General features: G+C 35.7%; 2 protein-coding genes across 5 annotated transcripts; both read left to right on the top strand.

Moving 5' to 3' along the window:
* Window positions 1-368: 368 nt before the first annotated feature.
* Window positions 369-18500, top strand: LOC102617172 (uncharacterized). Of its 4 annotated transcripts, XM_052434727.1 has the most exons (5): window positions 419-962; window positions 1412-1620; window positions 1781-1888; window positions 2344-3004; window positions 18351-18500. In XM_052434727.1, exons 1-5 carry the CDS (start codon window positions 671-673, stop codon window positions 18383-18385), a joined length of 1305 nt encoding a protein of 434 aa, XP_052290687.1. In that variant the 5' UTR covers window positions 419-670; the 3' UTR covers window positions 18386-18500. The 4 variants fall into 4 exon arrangements, with proteins under 4 accessions (XP_052290689.1, XP_052290688.1, XP_052290687.1 ...); XM_052434729.1 differs by lacking the exons at window positions 2344-3004; window positions 18351-18500 and adding an exon at window positions 17699-18296 and having other exon boundaries at window positions 369-962; XM_006493818.4 differs by lacking the exon at window positions 18351-18500 and having other exon boundaries at window positions 2344-3187.
* Window positions 11710-14692, top strand: LOC107175803 (G-type lectin S-receptor-like serine/threonine-protein kinase At2g19130). The gene is made up of 2 exons (XM_025095344.2): window positions 11710-12251; window positions 12375-14692. Exons 1-2 carry the CDS (start codon window positions 12071-12073, stop codon window positions 14543-14545), a joined length of 2352 nt encoding a protein of 783 aa, XP_024951112.2. The 5' UTR covers window positions 11710-12070; the 3' UTR covers window positions 14546-14692.
* Window positions 18501-18511: the final 11 nt, after the last annotated feature.

Genomic DNA, 18511 nt, shown 5'->3' with positions numbered 1-18511 from the left:
TTCATTTACTATTCGATTCAAATTCGATTAATTTATTCATTTTACTGCCCCTAAATTTAATTCCACCAAAAATTACTGAACAATAATAACCATGGAACACGAACTCAATGTACTAATAATTTAAAACACTACATAATTATACACTATTTTTCATCCTAAAAAATACGCCATGTTTATATTGGTGTCCTTTGACTGTGAGTATATATTGAGACTTCATTTACCTCCTAAATATATAATTAGATATGATTATATATCTTTTCCAATGTGTAGAAGGAATAAATATCCTCTTTAATATTGGGAGAGTCTTTGAAGAGTAAATGATAAATACTTTTTCTTTAAAATAATATTCTTTCAGATAATTATCTTTGAAAAAATGACTTCTAAAATGATAAATACTTACGTCATTCAATCTCTTTGAAAAAGCCAACCGGTGCGGGTGCAGGGTGCTGACTGAAACGACGCCGTAGGATCCAAAGATGTGCTACTGCTACCCAGTAGCGCCACGGGTCCACAACAACTTGAAGCATTTCAGCTTTCCACTACCCAGGAGCCACGGGTAACGGGTTCACTCATCCATAAAGGCTGAAAAATATTTGAAATTTCAAAAATACAGCCGTTTTAATTCTCCCTCTCAATTGAGAAACCGCCACCGCTGATCTCATGCACAAAAATGGAGAAAGGCCTGATCTCGGTGGATCGATGGACAGAAGGAAGTCAGGTTTACTTTTTAACTCACCTACACTTGGACCACACCCAAGGCCTGAGCTCGGCGTGGGCGAGGGGCCCACTCTTCTGCTCGCGACTCACCGCCAAGCTCTTCCCCCTCAAGTTCCCCGGCTTGGACCTCTCGTTGATTCGCGTCCTCGATATCGGTTCGTGGCATTCGATCTTCGTGGTCTCGCCGTCTTCCGGAGAGAAGACGTTTGTCGAAGTTAGCGCAATTGACGCTCACCATTGTCCCGGTAAGTCCCGATTAAGCTGACAGTAAAGATAACGGCGTTGATAACGGACTGCATTACTTTCGAGAAGTCGATACATACACACACAACACACACGGTCGCACGCACACACGATAATAAACGCGTTTAAATCATCTAATAAAATTGTATAGCGAGAAATAATTTAATTACAAAAAGGTTGCTCGACATATATTGAAAAATAAACAAGAAATTGAACAAAGTCATAAATTTATTGACATCCGAATTCTGAATATATGGTGTGTGTCTTCAGTGGGGAATGTTATCTTTTGCATACGGTTATTTTTATTGATATTTAATACCTCAATTTTATGTTCAATTGGAAGGAATTCTAGGCAGTTCAGTTTTCTACTTACGGTATTATCACGATCGTTGTTATTGAGAAAATTGTGGCAATTTTTTTGATTGATCATGATGATTTTCGTACGTGGCAGGCTCGGTGATGCCGTTATTTCGCGAAGCATTTGGATGCCTGCTCTATACTGGTGATTTTCGCTGGGAAGCAAGTAATGAGAGGGCCGAGATAGGAAGGAACACGCTCGTCAAAGCTTTAAAAGATGATGTAGTCGACATTCTTTATTTAGATAACACATATTGCAATCCATCATATGCTTTTCCTTCACGAGAAGTTGCAGCTCAGCAGGTACACTTTTTAAATTTCTCTCCTGCGTTATCTTTTCCTTTCTAGTTTGACAACTTTCAGTTTCACTCCAGAATTATCTACTGAATTAAAGATTAAAATGGTAGATGAAAGAAATAGTCCAGGTACTGATTTGTAGTGTTAGTTATCTGCCTGAAAACAGGTTGTTGACATAATTGCCTCCCATCCAGATCATGACGTCATCATTGGGATTGACTCACTTGGAAAAGAAGAACTTTTATTTCACATATCGCATAAGCTCAATATAAAGGTTTGCTCACCCTTTTTATATCGGAAAACCTTTTCTTACATAACGATCGTCACGATGGTCTCTCCAAGGGGGATGAAATCAATAGCATATATACAGCAAATTGACATGTTATCTAATTTTTGGATCACTTGTAGATGATTTAGAAGGATTTTGATAGTTTTTATTCTTCTAACATCTAAAATATGTTTTACTTTTTAGAAACTGGGCGGGTTAGATTGTCATTTGGTGGATTTAATTGTGGCCAAATTCATACATCTAATGTATTGTCACTCATGTATTATTGGATGCATCCAATTGTATGTTCTTCCTCCTACATGTGCCATGAGAACTTAAAACTGTCCTCTTCATCTCTTGCAAAATGTTGTTTAGTCACAAGCAAGTGGAATAAAAATTTTTGCATTTATTTCCAAAGCAGATATTTACTCTGTATTTCTTGTTTCACATTTTTTTTATAGATTTGGGTGTGGCCAGAACGCCTGCAAACCATGCATCTGCTTGGCTTCCATGACATATTCACAACCAAAACTTCTCTTACTAGAGTGCGAGCTGTTCCACGGTATAGTTTTAGCGTTGATACTTTAGAGAGTTTAAATACAATGCACCCAACCATTGGAATTATGCCATCTGGTCTTCCTTGGGTGGTTCAGCCTCTTAAAGGAGGTGGCAGTCTTCCTGGTTCTCTTTTTTCTTCTTACCAGAGCAAATGGAGAGCAACGAGTGGGACTCAGACTGAGAAACTGAAGGAAGCTTTAGGATCAGTGGACAGGTTTCATAAGTGCATATATTCAGTTCCATATTCTGATCACTCCTGCTTTACAGAGATAGAGAAATTTTTAAACCTTGTCCAGCCATCGAATATCAGAGGCATCGTGTCTTCATCATCTTGTTATGTTGACCCTCTTTACTACTTTGGCCACCTTTGCAGAGCAAATCAACCACCACTGAGGTATAACCAGGAAAAGAGAGTGCAGCACAAAACAGTTGTAGCCGCCCAAATAAAATTCAATGTTGAAAGTGGTAGATCCACTAAGGTAGATAGGAAACGTAGGACTGCAGAAGTAGGTATTTTAGGAGTTCACATGAGTAAGGTGGATGCCCTTAGGCGGGCCCGACGAGGTGCGAAGCTTGCCGAAGTGAGAGTTCTGATTGCTTAGTGTCAAATATCAATATCAGGTAAGCTTGAAATTCTTGCAAGTAATGTTACCTGTATAGGTTTGAATTCAGAGTGTATCGTATGGTTGCAGAATACATATGATGGTATAGGGTGTAAGGAATATAATCCTTTTTTCTATTTACTTATCTTGGATGTCTAAAGCAACGGCCTGTTAGTGCTCATTAAAGAAAATGGTTGTGTGAAAGCACTTCGTCTGGATCAGTCATTTGATTGTTTACACGGGATAGTTATAGTGTCTTTTTAGTTTAGATTATTATAGTTGTTTTCAAACTTGTGGTGTTTAAACACATTATAGTTTGACAATCATGGTCTTTACTTGATTTGCAATAAGGTAAAGAAGTCAAATGGGTAATTATTTTCTGTGAGAGTGAATTGCGGCAAACGTGAGCAATTTTTGCATCATTGTGCATTTTGTTGTAGAATGAGGAGTCAACTTTCCTGACCATCTAGATGAGCCTTTAGTTGAATCTCTCCATGGCCATAAGTGGGCGGCATAGACCAAATCCTGCAACTAGTCATGGTCTAATATGCAGACCACTCTGACTATGGCCAAGACACTAGAAAATGGTGAACGTTGACTAAGTTTTGAAAGTTATCAAATTTAATAAAACAAATCAAATTTATAAAGTTTTGAAAGTTATCAAAATTTAATAAAAAAAATCAAATTTATAATTAAACTCCTCTTTAGCTATTTTGAAGATTAATATCATATTTCAGATTTTCTAATCATGTTTTTTATTTTGAAGATTTCAGTTTTGACAATTTGACTAAATAAATATGCGGGTTAAAAATTTCATGATCTAAAAAAATGTAACGAGAACTAATAAAATTTATTATTTTATTGCGTGTTATATCATTTGAAATGTTTATTTAATATAAATGGTATGTCCGGCCTTGTGGTGGGTGCAATTTGAGATGGTAAAAATTTTTTATTTTGAAGACAACAGGTGAATCCGATTTACATGGTAGTGTAAAAAGGTGAGTACTATTTTAAATGTTTAGTATTAATATTAAATTAAGAAGCCATAAAGAAGTTAACCAGCCTAGAAGCCGTAAAGAAGTCAAGCGGCCTAGAAGCCATAAAGATGTCAAGCAGCCAAGAAGCCATAAAGAAACCGAAGATCATAAACTAAAGAAAAGATAAAACAGAGAGTAATAGCAGCAGCAAAAAACAGAGAACAGCAGCTTAGAAGCCGTAAAAAAATCAAGCGGCCTAGAAGCCATAAAGAAGTCAAGCAGGTAGGAAGCCATAAAAAAACCGAAGATCATAAGCTAAAGAAAAGATAAAACAAAGAGTAATAGCAGCAACAAAAAATAGAGAACAACAGCTTATAAATAAATAAATAAATATATATATATATATATATATATATATATATATATGATACATATTCCTTTTTCAGTACGGATATCCTCTTTTTTTTTCATGCAAACATGTGTTTAGATCGTATGATTTAATAGTAAGATTTTAATGCTATTAAACTATATGATTTTATAGTACATTCAAAAATAAATCTATGAAGCCGCACGACTTAACAACATATTCGCATTAAAAAGAAAAAGAGGGAATTCTGTGCTTGAGAATGATTATGTGTGTGTGTAAATGTTCTAATCTAAAATTTTTAATTTGTTAAAGTTTGGAAAAATTATTAAATTATGGTTTAATAATGTAATGACTGTGAAAGTTATTAAATCACACGATTTAATAATATAATGTCATTTTACTTAGGGGTGGGCATTTTACCCGATCCGACCCGACCCGATCCGACCCGACCCGATAAATTTCGGGTTCGGGTCGGGATCGAAACCCGATCGGTTTGAAATTTACAAACCCGATTGGGTTGTGATCGGTTCGGATCAAACCCGACCCGATCCGAATACCCGATCGGGTTCTTAAAAAAAAAAAAAAAAAAACGTACTGACCCGAATTGACCTGATTTCAACCGACCCGAACTGACCCGAATTGACCCGAACTGACCCTATTTCAACCGACCCGAATTGACCCGAATTGACCCAAATTGACCCGAACTCAATTCTACCCATTTTAAATCCAACCCGATCCAATCCGAACATAACCCGAATTAATGACCCGACCCGAACTATGTTCGGGTCGGTTCGGGTCGGGTCATTAATTCGGGTTATGTTCGGATTGTTCCTTGTCTAACCCGAACAACCCGAAACCCGATCGGGTTGACCCGAACCCGACCCGAACCCGATTTTGCCCACCCCTAATTTTACTATTAAATCATGTGATTCAATAATTTTTCTAGACTTTAATAAAGTTCACTATCTTGAATTAGATTAGCACTATATATATATATATATATATATATATATATAGGGGGAGAGAGAGGGGACGAGGGGTATATGTAACAAACAAATTTAAAGCACAACTATAGTAAAAATTTGTTAACCTTTAGATTAGAACAAAATAAATGGCTGAGATTTAATGACGTTAAAATAGAGCATTAATTTTATGATTTTTTTTCTCTTTCCTCTCCATAGTGAATTTATTCTCTATTTTCTTCATTCTTCTTTTTTTCTCCCCTCTCATTGCCACCTCTTCAACCTTTTAGGTTTCACCCAAAAAAAATTAATTCCAAAGGTAAAACAAACTGCACATCTAAATTGAAAAATATTTCGGGCATATATTACAAAAACAAAACGCTACTAAAGACAAATTGAAAAATATAACTGAATTTATGTTTTTTCTTTCTTTTAATTCGTTTCACTGGATCTTAATTTGTTTTGTGCAAGTGAAAAGCTTTTCAATTTGAGCGTAATAAAAACCGAAAAATTTTGAGGAGAAGGATAGAGAGGAAAAAATAGATAAGAATTGGAGTTTAAATCTATATCTATCTATATCTATATCTATATATCTATATAAAGCTAGGACTTGAGGAGGTGATGTGGTATCACCATTTCTCATCTTTATATATTCTTTATTATCTAATAAATAGATAAATTTTCTTTTAGATTTGGCTTTTCATCTTCTCATAATTAATTTAATTGTTATTACAAAATAACAATTATGTAAATATTTTAATTAGGCATATTCTTTGTAATGAACATTCAAGGGAGATTGTTATGAATTTATTAAAATATATAGATGTTCATAACATATATCTCTTAGTCTCCCCACTATCTCCCATTAGCAACCTTTAGCTTCCTTATAACTCCCACTATCTCACAAGGAATTATGATCCATAATTTTTCATTAATTTCATAGAGTGATTATGTAATTATAAAAGGAGAGCTCATCTTTTTGTTTTGTACACACACAATTGGAATGAATAAAATCACTCTATAATATATTCTCTCATTTTATTCTTTATTTTGCGTTGCTTCTTTATTTGTATTGCTGGCTAATAGCTTTTTTTGTTTTTTATAAGGCTGCCTTATCTTAAAAAAAAATCAATTCATATTTTTTATCAGTTTCATCAAGTGTAAAGGAAGAAAAAAAGATAATACTAAATTTTTTTTTAAGCCGCGTGAAGCGCGGTTCTATTTTCTAGTATATATATAAAGCTGTGACTTGAGAATGTGATGTGGCATCACCATTTCTCATCTTTGTATATTCTCTATTATCTAATAAATAGATAAATTTTCTTTTAGATTTGGCTTTTCATCTTCTCATAATTAATTTGATTGTTATTATATAATAACAATTATGTAAAGATTTTAATGAGCCATATTCTTTGTAATAAACATCAAAGGGGGAGTGTTATGAATTTATTAAAATAAATTTAGATGTTCATAACATATATCTCTTAGTCTCCCCACTATCTCTCATTAGTAACATTTAGCTTCCCTATAACTCCCACTATCTCACAAGGAATTATGATCCATAATTTTTCATTAATTTCATGGAGTGATTATGTAATTATAAAAGGAGAGCTCATCTTTTTGTTTTGTACACACACAATTGGAATGAATAAAATCACTCTATAATATATTCTCTCATTTTATTTTTTATCTTGCGTTACTTCTTTATTTGTATTGCTAGCTAATAGCTTTTTTTGTTTGTTATAAGGCTGCCTCATCTTTAAAAAAATCAATTCATATTTTTTATCAGTTTCATCAAGTGTAAAATAAGAAAAACGGATACTAAATTCTATTTTCAAAGCCGCGTGAAGTGCGGTTTTATTTTCTAGTATATATATAAAGTTGGGACTTGAGGAGGTGATGTGGCATCATCATTTCTCATCTTTGTATATTCTCTATTAGCTAATAAATAGATAAATTTTCTTTTAAATTTGGCTTTTCATATTCTCATAATTAATTTGATTGTTATTACACAATAACAATTATGTAAAGATTTTAATGATGCATATTCTTTGTAATGAACATCTAAGGGGGAGTGTTATGAATTTATTAAAATAAATGTAGATGTTCATAACATATATCTCTTAGTCTCCCCCATTATCTCCTATTACCAACATTTAGCTTCTCTATAACTCTCACTATCTCACAAGGAATTATGATCCATAATTTTTCATTAATTTCATGGAGTGATTATGTAACTATAAAAGAAGAGCTCATCTTTTTGTTTTGTACACTCACAATTGGAATGAATAAAATCACTCTATAATATATTCTCTCATTTTATTCTTTATCTTGCGTTGCTTTTTTTATTTGTATTGCTGGCTAATAGCTTTTTTTTGTTTTTTATAAGACTGCCTCACCTTTAAAAAAAAAATCAATTCATATTTTTTATCAGTTTCATCGAGTGTAAAGTAACAAAAAAGAATAATATTAAATTCTTTTTTCAAAGCCGCGTGAAGCGCGATTCTATTTTTTAATTTATTAAAAAGAAGAAGAACAACTATGTTGATGAAGAGGAGAAAAATAAATGTTATAGTATTAATGTTTCAAAATTAATGTGCTACATCATATAATCCATTAGATATTAGCCTTTGATTTTGTTTTAATCTAATGGTTAAAAATTTGTATTTAAATTTATGTTTAAAATTGTGTCTTTTGAACCTATCATATATGTATATAGTTTTTCTTTAATCAGGATATAATCATTTTTAGAGTTTTATTTATTAGTTCATTAAAATATGTGTTTTTTGTCTGTTTTATATTTATATATAAGTTACTAAATTAAGAGATAAACTTAAAAAATAAATATTAGTATTTTTTTCCTATAATGTATTGGAGTATATGATTTTTTTTTGGTCTTTTAGCTTATCTTTTTCTTTAATAATATAAAAGATTTCTCATTGCAAAACTATTATATATATATATATATATATATATATATATATATATATATATATATATATATATATATATATATATATATATATATATATATCGGCGAATTAGAGATAGGGTAATTTTCGGATACCTCCCCTGAGGTTTACCCCTGCTACACTTAGAGAGAAAGTATGAATATATTGACATATAGCACCCCTAAACGTATATAAGCATTAGGAAGCCGTTTGGTTTGACAATAAAAATACAATAATGCCCTTCATTCTACTTCTTGGCGCCAAGTGCATAAGAACAAAGACAAGGCTGATATTATACTCTTATAATAACTTGAATTTTGTCTCATTATGACATAATGAGACAAAATTCATGTGATTGCTGGAAATGCTAAGATACCCTTCAAAAAATGTATTTACAGTTACTGAATGACTTACATTTCAACAATTTAAAAGCAATAAAGCAAGGCTGATATTACCGTTAGAACAACCCAACGGTAATATCAGCCTTCTTGAGCTGTATGTAAGAGCAAATAACACTCATTTTTCGCCAAGATTCACCACTATCTAATGGATTCAGCAAGCTCACAACAAACAACAGGATCCAGCACCCGTGAATGCAGAGGATGGAGGGATGAGATTAATGGCAACCTCATTCGATTTGCAAATAAAATATGTAAGTGCAACAGAAGAGCAAGTATGAAGATTTCGGAATCAGATGACAACCCAAACAAGCTATATTATTGCTGTGGACAACTGGACAGTAGACATGCCTGCGGCTACTTCAAGAAGGGTTTCCAAAGAGACAAAAACTTACAGCTTCATCGAAGAGGACATAATCTTCCATGGAAGCTGAGGCAAAGAACCAACAAAGACATCATCAAGAATAAAGTTTATATCTGCCCAAAAAAGACTTGTGTTCATCACGAACCATCGAGGGCTCTCGGTGATTTGACGGGTATAAAGAAGCATTTTAGCAGAAAACATGGAGAAAAGAAATGAAAGTGTGAGAAATGTTCAAAGAAATATGCAGTTCAATCTGACTGGAAAGCTCACTCCAAGACTTGTGGCACCTGAGAGTATAAGTGTGATTGTGGCACTTTATTTTCCAGGTATACGTGTAAATAAATTAAACTAATAAATGCTCATGAGTGTTATTGTTTTGTTCTGAATTTAATGCCGCGAGCATTTGATGATCTTTGGGTAACAATTAATTCGGGGTTTTGTGGTTTGAATTAATTAATTTCTTTAATTGATGATCAACAACATCTTAGGGTACTCCCTGAGGCAGATTTACGGTATGATCAGTTCTGAAATTCAGATTTGAAGCAGCAGCAACTACTGATGAGGCGAGTCTTGTGCTCTCTTCGGCTAAGGCGTCACAAAAATCTCTGTGTAACCATTTATTGCTGTATGGACAGCTGGACAGCAGACAAAGCTATCTTAACCATTTAAAAATTGTAAAATTTTATAATTATGTTATCATCCTTGACTACCAAACGGCCCCTAACGGTTATATACGTCATGGGTGCTATATGTCAATCTATTCATACTTTCTCTCTAAGTGTAGCAGGGGTAAACCTCAGGAGAGGTATCCGAAAATTACCCATTAGAGATATATAACCATATTAAAATTAGGGATGGCAAAAATCCCCACGGGGACGGGTACCCTCAGGGATTTTTCCTATTCGGGGAGGGTACGGGGATAATTTTATACCCAATTTTTTTTTCGGGGAGGGGACGGGGAAATTTTTTTACCCAACTTTTTATTCGGGGAGGGGACGGGGATGAGGTGGAATCCCCATCCCCTACCCATTTCCCCATTTTAATTTTTAATTTTATTTTTATTTTTAAAATTACTAATAAATAAATAATAAAATTATAAATATTGTTAAAAATAATAAATATCAAAATAGTTGTATGTTGGGAAAGTGGTTACCCTTTGTCGGGAATTAGTTGAAGAGTATTAATTGAAGTTTTCACCAACTGTTTATTGCTTTGATTATACTAGTAGTAGTTCTTCTACTAGATCTACAGGGGATTCTTATAAGAAAGCAACCAAATGGATGACAGGTTTTGATGATTATGTAAACAATGGAGATTGTGCAGTTGTTGTAGATGAATTAGATTCATATTTGGATGAGAAAGTTATACCTCGGATGGAAAATTTTAATATTTTGAGTTGGTGGAAGACAAATGCTAATAGGTATCCTACATTAGCTCGAATTGCTAGAAATATTTTGGCAATTCCAATTACAACAGTTGCTTCTGAATCAGCTTTTAACACTAGTGGTAGAGTTGTGAGCCCATACCATAACAAACTTCATCCAAGCACATTGGAGGCCTTAATGTGCTGTCAAAGTTGGTTACGAGCTTACAATAGCGGTATGAGTTTATTTTAATATGATTAATTTAAAATTGAAAATAAAAAAATGTATTAGACTATTAGTTATTCGGGAACCGGGAACCCTTGGAGATCCCCTGTTATTATTCGGAGAGGGGATGAGGATTCTCTCAAGCAATTCTGACGGGGACGGGAAGGGAACGGGGACATATGCAAAATATCAGGGATAGATATGAAGAGATTGGTCCCCTCTCCTCCCTTCCCCATTGTCATCCCTAATTAAAATGATAAGGTAGAAGACTAAAAAATGGATTCCAATTCAGTGTACTTTCTTGTGTAAAATATTAAAATTTATATATTTTTTAATTTATTCATGATTTTAATGTGGTCAAGATCTCTAACCAAAAGCTTGCTATATATATATACTTTTCTTTTTTTTGGTGTGAGAATAAAACAAGAGAAAAGGGTTGAACACTCTGAGTGGTGGAATCTGTCCGTCAGGTGAATTTATTGACCACGAGCAGCATCAGGTTAGACCTTTCAAATCAATGGGAAACTCCTTCAAATTTGTACTGACGTACGAAGGTTAGGTTTGAATAACTGATTATCATCATTGAATCGACCGTCAGATTTGTTTGCCGTATGAAATGGGAAACGAAATACGATCACCAGCCAGCCTAGCACAAAAAAAGATATTTTCGTTTTTTACGCAAGACAGTGTCGGTCTATCGGCAATTCAAAGATTGCACAACTTGATTGTCCGCTTCCAATCACTCATTTCTCTCTCTCTGCCCAACCAAACACGTAAAACTGATTAACGTTGTTGATGGAGTTTTAAATGTGATCAAATGGCTGTGATTGTTTGTAGGCTTGGTCCAATAAAGCTTAATCGACCTACCAGCCGCAAAAAGAAAAAAAGAAAAAAAAATGAATTGAAATTGCTATCACTGGCAGCAACTGGGCCCCATTCACATTACGAGGTTCACCTCCCCTAGAACTTGTACATGTGGACACGGTTACAAACTATTGCTTTTGCAGAAACAATCCAAGTTGATGTCTGGGGTGGATATTAAAATCTTCCTATTGACTTTTCTTTTACAAATTTTCGGCTTTCTTAATCCAACCCTGTGTGATTGTGGGTTGTTATGTGCGTGGTTGCGCGAATTAAAAAAAATAAAAAATCAGTTCGTTTACCCAAAAATGACCAAAGTATTCCACATTTATGTATTTTAGAGAGGTGCAACCTCATGATTGTTATTTGTAAAGGGCGTAATTGTCAGTTCAGGTAGCTTAGTTGACTTGGTACAGGACTATAACATCGTTCTTCTTCTCTCTCTCTGTCTGGCTGTTGTCTTTCTCTTATGAGCAATAAAACAATACATGATATGTAAATTATTTTTCACTTAAGTATCTATCTTGACAGCACAGAATTTGTAGTTGTTGCAGCGGCCATGGAAATCATCAAGAACAATTCATGGTTGATGCTTTTTGTTCTTTTCACGTGCTTCTCACTCAAATCCCATGTCTCCTTCGGAGCTGACACCATTTCTGCAAACCAATCTCTCTCTGGTGATCAAACGATCGTTTCTAAAGGTGGGGTCTTTGTATTTGGTTTCTTCAACCCAGCTCCTGGTAAGTCTTCAAACTATTACATAGGCATGTGGTACAATAAAGTCTCTGAAAGAACTATAGTTTGGGTAGCCAACAGAGAACAGCCAGTTTCTGATCGATTCTCTTCGGTTTTAAACATCTCAGATGGTAACTTAGTTCTTTTTAATGAGTCCCAACTACCCATTTGGTCCACAAATTTGACCGCTACCAGCAGACGTTCTGTGGACGCAGTTCTTTTGGATGAAGGAAATCTTGTTTTGAGAGATTTGTCAAATAATTTGTCAGAGCCGTTATGGCAAAGTTTTGATCATCCAGCTCATACTTGGATTCCCGGTATGAAGTTGACGTTCAACAAGAGAAACAACGTCAGTCAACTTCTCACTTCATGGAAGAATAAAGAAAATCCTGCACCGGGTCTCTTCTCCCTTGAGCTAGCACCAGATGGATCAAATCAATATGTTATTTTGTGGAATAGGTCTGAGCAGTACTGGAGAAGTGGAACTTGGGATGATAATGCAAAAATTTTCAGCTTGGTCCCTGAAATGACACTAAATTATATCTACAATTTCAGCTATGTGTCGAATGAAAACGAGAGCTATTTCACCTACAATGTGAAAGATAGCACTTACACATCTCGATTCATTATGGATTTTTCAGGACAGGTTAAGCAGATGAATTGGTTGCCTACCAACTCTTGGTTTCTGTTTTGGTCCCAACCAAGACAGCAATGCGAGGTTTATGCTTTTTGTGGTCAATTTAGCACCTGCAATGAGCAAACTGAGCGTTTTTGTTCTTGTTTGAAAGGTTTTCAACAAAAATCGGTGAGTGACTGGAATTTGGAAGATTTTTCTGGTGGTTGTGTGAGGAAAACCCCGCTGCAGTGTGAAAATAATAGTCTTGCCAATGGAAAAAGCGACCAATTTTTGCAGTACATTAACATGAATTTGCCTAAACATCCACAATCTGTGGCAGTAGGGGGTATCAGGGAATGTGAAACACACTGCTTGAATAACTGCTCTTGCACTGCTTATGCTTACAAAGACAACGCTTGCTCGATTTGGGTAGGAAGTTTCGTGGGTCTGCAACAGCTACAAGGAGGTGGAGATACCATTTATATCAAGCTTGCCGCTTCTGAGTTCGAGAGTCCCAAGAATAACAAGGGAGTAGTCATTGGCAGTGTTGTGGGCTCAGTGGCTGTCGTAGCTCTTATTGGCCTGATCATGCTTGTACACTTGAGAAGGAGAAAGACAGCAACTGTAACAACCAAAACTGTGGAGGGTTCTTTGGTGGCATTTGCATACAAGGATTTGCAAACTGCCACAAAGAATTTCTCTGAAAAGCTGGGGGGAGGAGGTTTTGGTTCAGTTTTCAAAGGGGTGTTGCCGAATTCAAGTCTTATAGCTGTGAAGAAGCTTGAAAGCTGGAGCCAAGGAGAGAAGCAATTTCGGACTGAAGTCAGTACCATAGGGAATATCCAACATGTCAATCTGGTTCGGCTTCTGGGTTTCTGCTCTGAAGGTACTAGTAGGTTGTTGGTCTACGATTTCATGCCAAACGGTTCTTTAGACTCTCATCTCTTCACTGAAAAAGATTCAGACTTTCTTGATTGGAAGACAAGATACCAAATTGCACTGGGGACAGCCAGAGGTTTGGCTTATCTTCATGAGAAGTGCAGAGACTGCATCATACACTGTGACATAAAGCCAGAGAACATTCTGTTAGACGCTGAATTTTGTCCCAAAGTGTCGGATTTTGGGCTGGCAAAGCTTGTTGGGAGGGAGTTCAGCCGTGTCCTAACAACCATGAGAGGAACAAGAGGTTACCTTGCACCTGAATGGATTTCAGGAGTGGCCATAACAGCCAAAGCGGATGTCTACAGCTATGGAATGATGCTGTATGAATTTGTATCAGGAAGGAGGAACTCCCAGGAATCTGAAGATGGTAAAGTGAAGTTCTTCCCATCTTGGGCTGCTAAACAAATAGTTGAAGGCAGCAATCTCATTAGCCTATTAGACCCAAGACTGGAGGGCAACGCTGACGAAGAAGAGCTTGCAAGACTTTGCAATGTGGCTTGTTGGTGCATCCAAGATGATGAGACTCACAGGCCATCAATGGGTCAAGTAGTTCAAATTCTTGAGGGAGTTTTGGACGTGACACTGCCTCCAATTCCCAGAGCTCTCCAAGTAATGGTCGATGACCATGAGCACGTAGTCTTCTTCACTGAATCATCCACATCTCAGAGTTCCCTGTCAAAGAGCAACAATTCAACTGCTTCATCTCAAGCAAAGAGTACCACATCATCAAGAAGTTCTTAAATCGATGTGAAGAAAATATTTTAACATTTGTGTTTAAGAATGTATATTTGGTTTATTTCACTTGTAACAACCTGTATGCATATTTGGATAGAAGCCTTGCTTCGTAGTGTATAATAATAATGGAACCTGCCAAAGCAATTTTAAGAATTACAAGCCTTGTGCCTCGCTGTTCTCTCTAATGAACTCTGATTGATCTATGCTCCTCTGCATTGACTATTGGCTTCACCTAATCGCTTCAATTGGCAAAATTAGGTATTGAAATGAAAGCGACTTGGAACTTGGAAGTTATCCAGAAGAAGGGGAAAAACAGCAAAAACAATCAAACAAACAAACATAAACGTGACGTAGTAACAAATAACATGGGTCAAGATATAAATCAACTGGCCAACATTGTTCAATAAACTTTTTCCAACATCTAAACTTTTTCAACCGAACCTGAATTTTCTTGAGAGTTTTTTTGAGGCATCATGATTGGTAAGGAGCTTGAAGGCAAAGTTCAACAGTTTCATGACAAAGTTACAACCATCGATGAAAAGGTTACGACCTTAGCCAAGCAAAATAACGATTTGCAGAAACTCATGAAACATCCTTCAGCAATTGAGCCAGTTGCGAAAAGAAAAACAACCGACTACTGATCAAAGACAAGTTGATATATTTACTGGAGGGACCTCTGCTCCTCAAATGGTAATTGCTACCCAACCACCTCTTGAACCTGCCGAACGCATTGGAAGTACTCTCATGCAAGCTCGTAACATATGACTTGACTTTCTTATTTTTCATGGTGCCAATCAAACGGGATGGATTTTTCGATATGAGCAATATCGTCGCCTTACTGGATTATCAGATGCTGACTTATTGTCCTTAGCTATTGGCCATCTTGATGGTGATACTGTACCTTGGTTTAATTGGATAGAGCAAACTATGGGCGCAATTTAAACGGGCTTTGACTACTCAATTTGGGACATTAGAAGAGAATGATGCAGTTGGCAGTCTTACCAAACTACGTCAAATAGGGACCGTTCTTGACTATCAACGACAATTTGAAAAGTTGGCTAATCAGACTAGAAATTTAACTGAGTCTTTCTTTATCAGTTGTTTCCTCTCTGGGTTGCGTGAAGATATCAAGGCTGGCGTACAACTGTTCAAACCTGTTAGTCTTGTACAAACTTTTGAACTTGCTAGGTTTAGTAAAAGACAATTACTTTGCAAGGCAACTGTTCCCCTGTTCCTGCCATCCAAGATCTAGTCCCACAATTACAGCCGACTCCTACTCCACCAACACCCTCTTTATTAGGACTGATTTCCTCTACCTTACCTAATAATGTCAAACGTTTATCCTCAGCTGAGCAGACAGAAAGACGTTCTGAAGGGCTCTGTTTCAACTCTGATGAGCAATTCAAGCCTGAACATCGTTGCAAACAATCTCAACTATTGCTTTTAGACGCTGCTATACCTCTTCACAACCCTCCAAAACCGCCTGACCATCATTCGGATTGGAAGATCTCGATTATTGAGACTGGGTAAAAGGCTTTCAGACAAGCCTGTTTGAAGGGGCAGGGAATGTTAGGACCCTAATAATTTATTTTATTACTTGTTTTAATTTTTTTTCCTATTAATACTAGGTTTTCTTATTTCAATTATGAATTAATGCTCTTATTAAATTACAATTAGAACCGTCTTGAACTACTATAAATAAGTGGTTCTTATTATATTTTTGAAGGAGCAACAATAAAATTAATTCTAATCTCAGTTAATTCTTCTCTCTTCCCTCTGAATTCTTAAATTCTTCATTTATTTCTCCCTTAATTCTCTAACCAAAACCTCATAATCCTACCAGTAACGGACTGCATTACGTTCGAGAAGACGATTTACACACACACAAGATAATAAAGGCATTTAAATCACCTAATTAAGTTGTATAGGGATAAATAATTAAATTACAAAAAGCTCGACATATACTGAAAAATAAAAAAGAAATTGAACAAAGTCATAAATTTATTGACATCTAAATTCTGAAAATTGGTGTGTGTCTTCAGTAGGGAAAGTTATCATTTACATACGGTTATTTTTATTGATATTTAATACCTCTATTTTATGTTCAATTGGAAGGAATTCTAGGCTGTTCAGTTTTCTACTTACGGTATTATCACGATCGTTGTTATTGAGAAAATTGTGGCAATTTTTTTGATTGATAATGATGATTTTAGTACGTGGCAGGCTCGGTGATGCTGTTATTTCGCGGAGCATTTGGATGCCCGCTCTATACTGGTGATTTTCGCTGGGAAGCAAGTAATCAGAGGGCCGAGATAGGAAGGAACACGCTCGTCAAAGCTTTAAAAGATGATGTAGTCGACATTCTTTATTTGGATAACACATATTGCAGTCCATCATATGCTTTCTTGTTTGAGAACTTTATATATCCAAACTGATATATGATAGCAGGTACACTTTTTATATTTTTCCTTTCTTGTTTGAGAACTTTCAGTTTCACTCCAGAATTATCTACTGAATTAAAGATTAAAATGGGAGATGAAAGAAATAGTCCAGGTACTGATTTGTAGTGTTAGTTATCTGGATGAAAACAGATTGTTGACATAATTGCCTCCCATCCAGATCATGACATCATCATTGGGATTGACTCACTTGGAAAAGAAAAACTTTTATTTCACATATCGCATAAGCTCAATATAAAGGTTTGCTCACCCTTTTAATATCGGAAAACCTTTTCTTACATAACGATCATCACGATGGTCTCTCCAAGGGGGATGAAATCGATAGCATATATACAGCAAATTGACATGTTATCTAATTTTTGGATCACTTGTAGATGATTTAGGAGTATCTTGATAGTTTTTATTCTTCTAACATCTAACATATGTTTTACATTTTAGAAACTGGGCGGGTTAGATTGTCCTTTGGTGGATTTAATTGTGGCCAAATTCATACATGAAATGTATTGTCACACATGTATTATTGGATGCATCCAATTGTATGTTCTTCCTCTTCATGTGCCATGAGAACTTAAAACTGCCCTCTTCATCTCTTGCAAAATGTTGTTTAGTCACAAGCAAGTGGAATAAAATTTTTGCATTCATTTCCAAAGCAGATATTTACTCTGTGTTTCTTGTTTCACATTTCTTTTTTTTTTTATAGATTTGGGTGTGGCCAGAACGCCTGCAAACCATGCATCTGCTTGGCTTCCATGACACATTCACAACCAAAACTTCTCTTGCTAGAGTGCGAGCTGTTCCACGGTATAGTTTTAGCATTGATACTTTAGAGAATTTAAATACAATGCACCAAACCATTGGAATTATGCCATCTGGTCTTCCTTGGGTGGTTAAGCCTCTTAAAGGAGGTCCTGGTTCTCTTTTTGCTTCTTACCAAAGCAAATGGAGAGCAACGGGTTGAACTCAGACTGAGAAACTAAAAGAAGCTTTGGGATCAGTGGACAGGTTTCGTAAGTACATATATTCAGTTCCATATTCTGATCAGTCCTGCTTTGCAGGGATAGAGGAATTTTTAAACCGTGCCCAGCCATCGAATATCAGAGGCATCGTGTCTTCATCGTCCTGTTATGTTGACCCTCTTTACTACTTTGGCCACCTTTGCAGAGCAAATCAACCATCACTGAGGTATAAGCAGCAACAGAGAGTGCAGCACAAAACAGTTGTAGCCGCCCAAATGAAATTCATTGTTGAAAGTGGTAGATCCACTAAGGTAGATAGGAAACGAAGGACTGCGGAAGTAGGTATTTTAGGAGTTCGCATGAGTAAGGTGGATGCCCTTAGGCGGGCCCGACGAGGTGCGAAGCTTGCTCGAAGTGAGAGTTCTGATTAATTAGTGTCAAATATCAATATCAGGTAAGCTTGAAATTCTTGCGAGTAATGTTGCCTGTATCAGTTTGAATTCAGAGTCTATTGTATGGTTGAAGAATACATATGGTGGTGTAGGGTGTAAGAAAAA

This window comes from Citrus sinensis, chromosome 2 (assembly GCF_022201045.2).
Source record: "Citrus sinensis cultivar Valencia sweet orange chromosome 2, DVS_A1.0, whole genome shotgun sequence".
In the NCBI taxonomy this organism is placed as follows: domain Eukaryota; kingdom Viridiplantae; phylum Streptophyta; class Magnoliopsida; order Sapindales; family Rutaceae; genus Citrus; species Citrus sinensis.
Note: the sequence above shows the minus strand (reverse complement) of the source record. Positions and strands in the feature narration are given on the sequence as shown.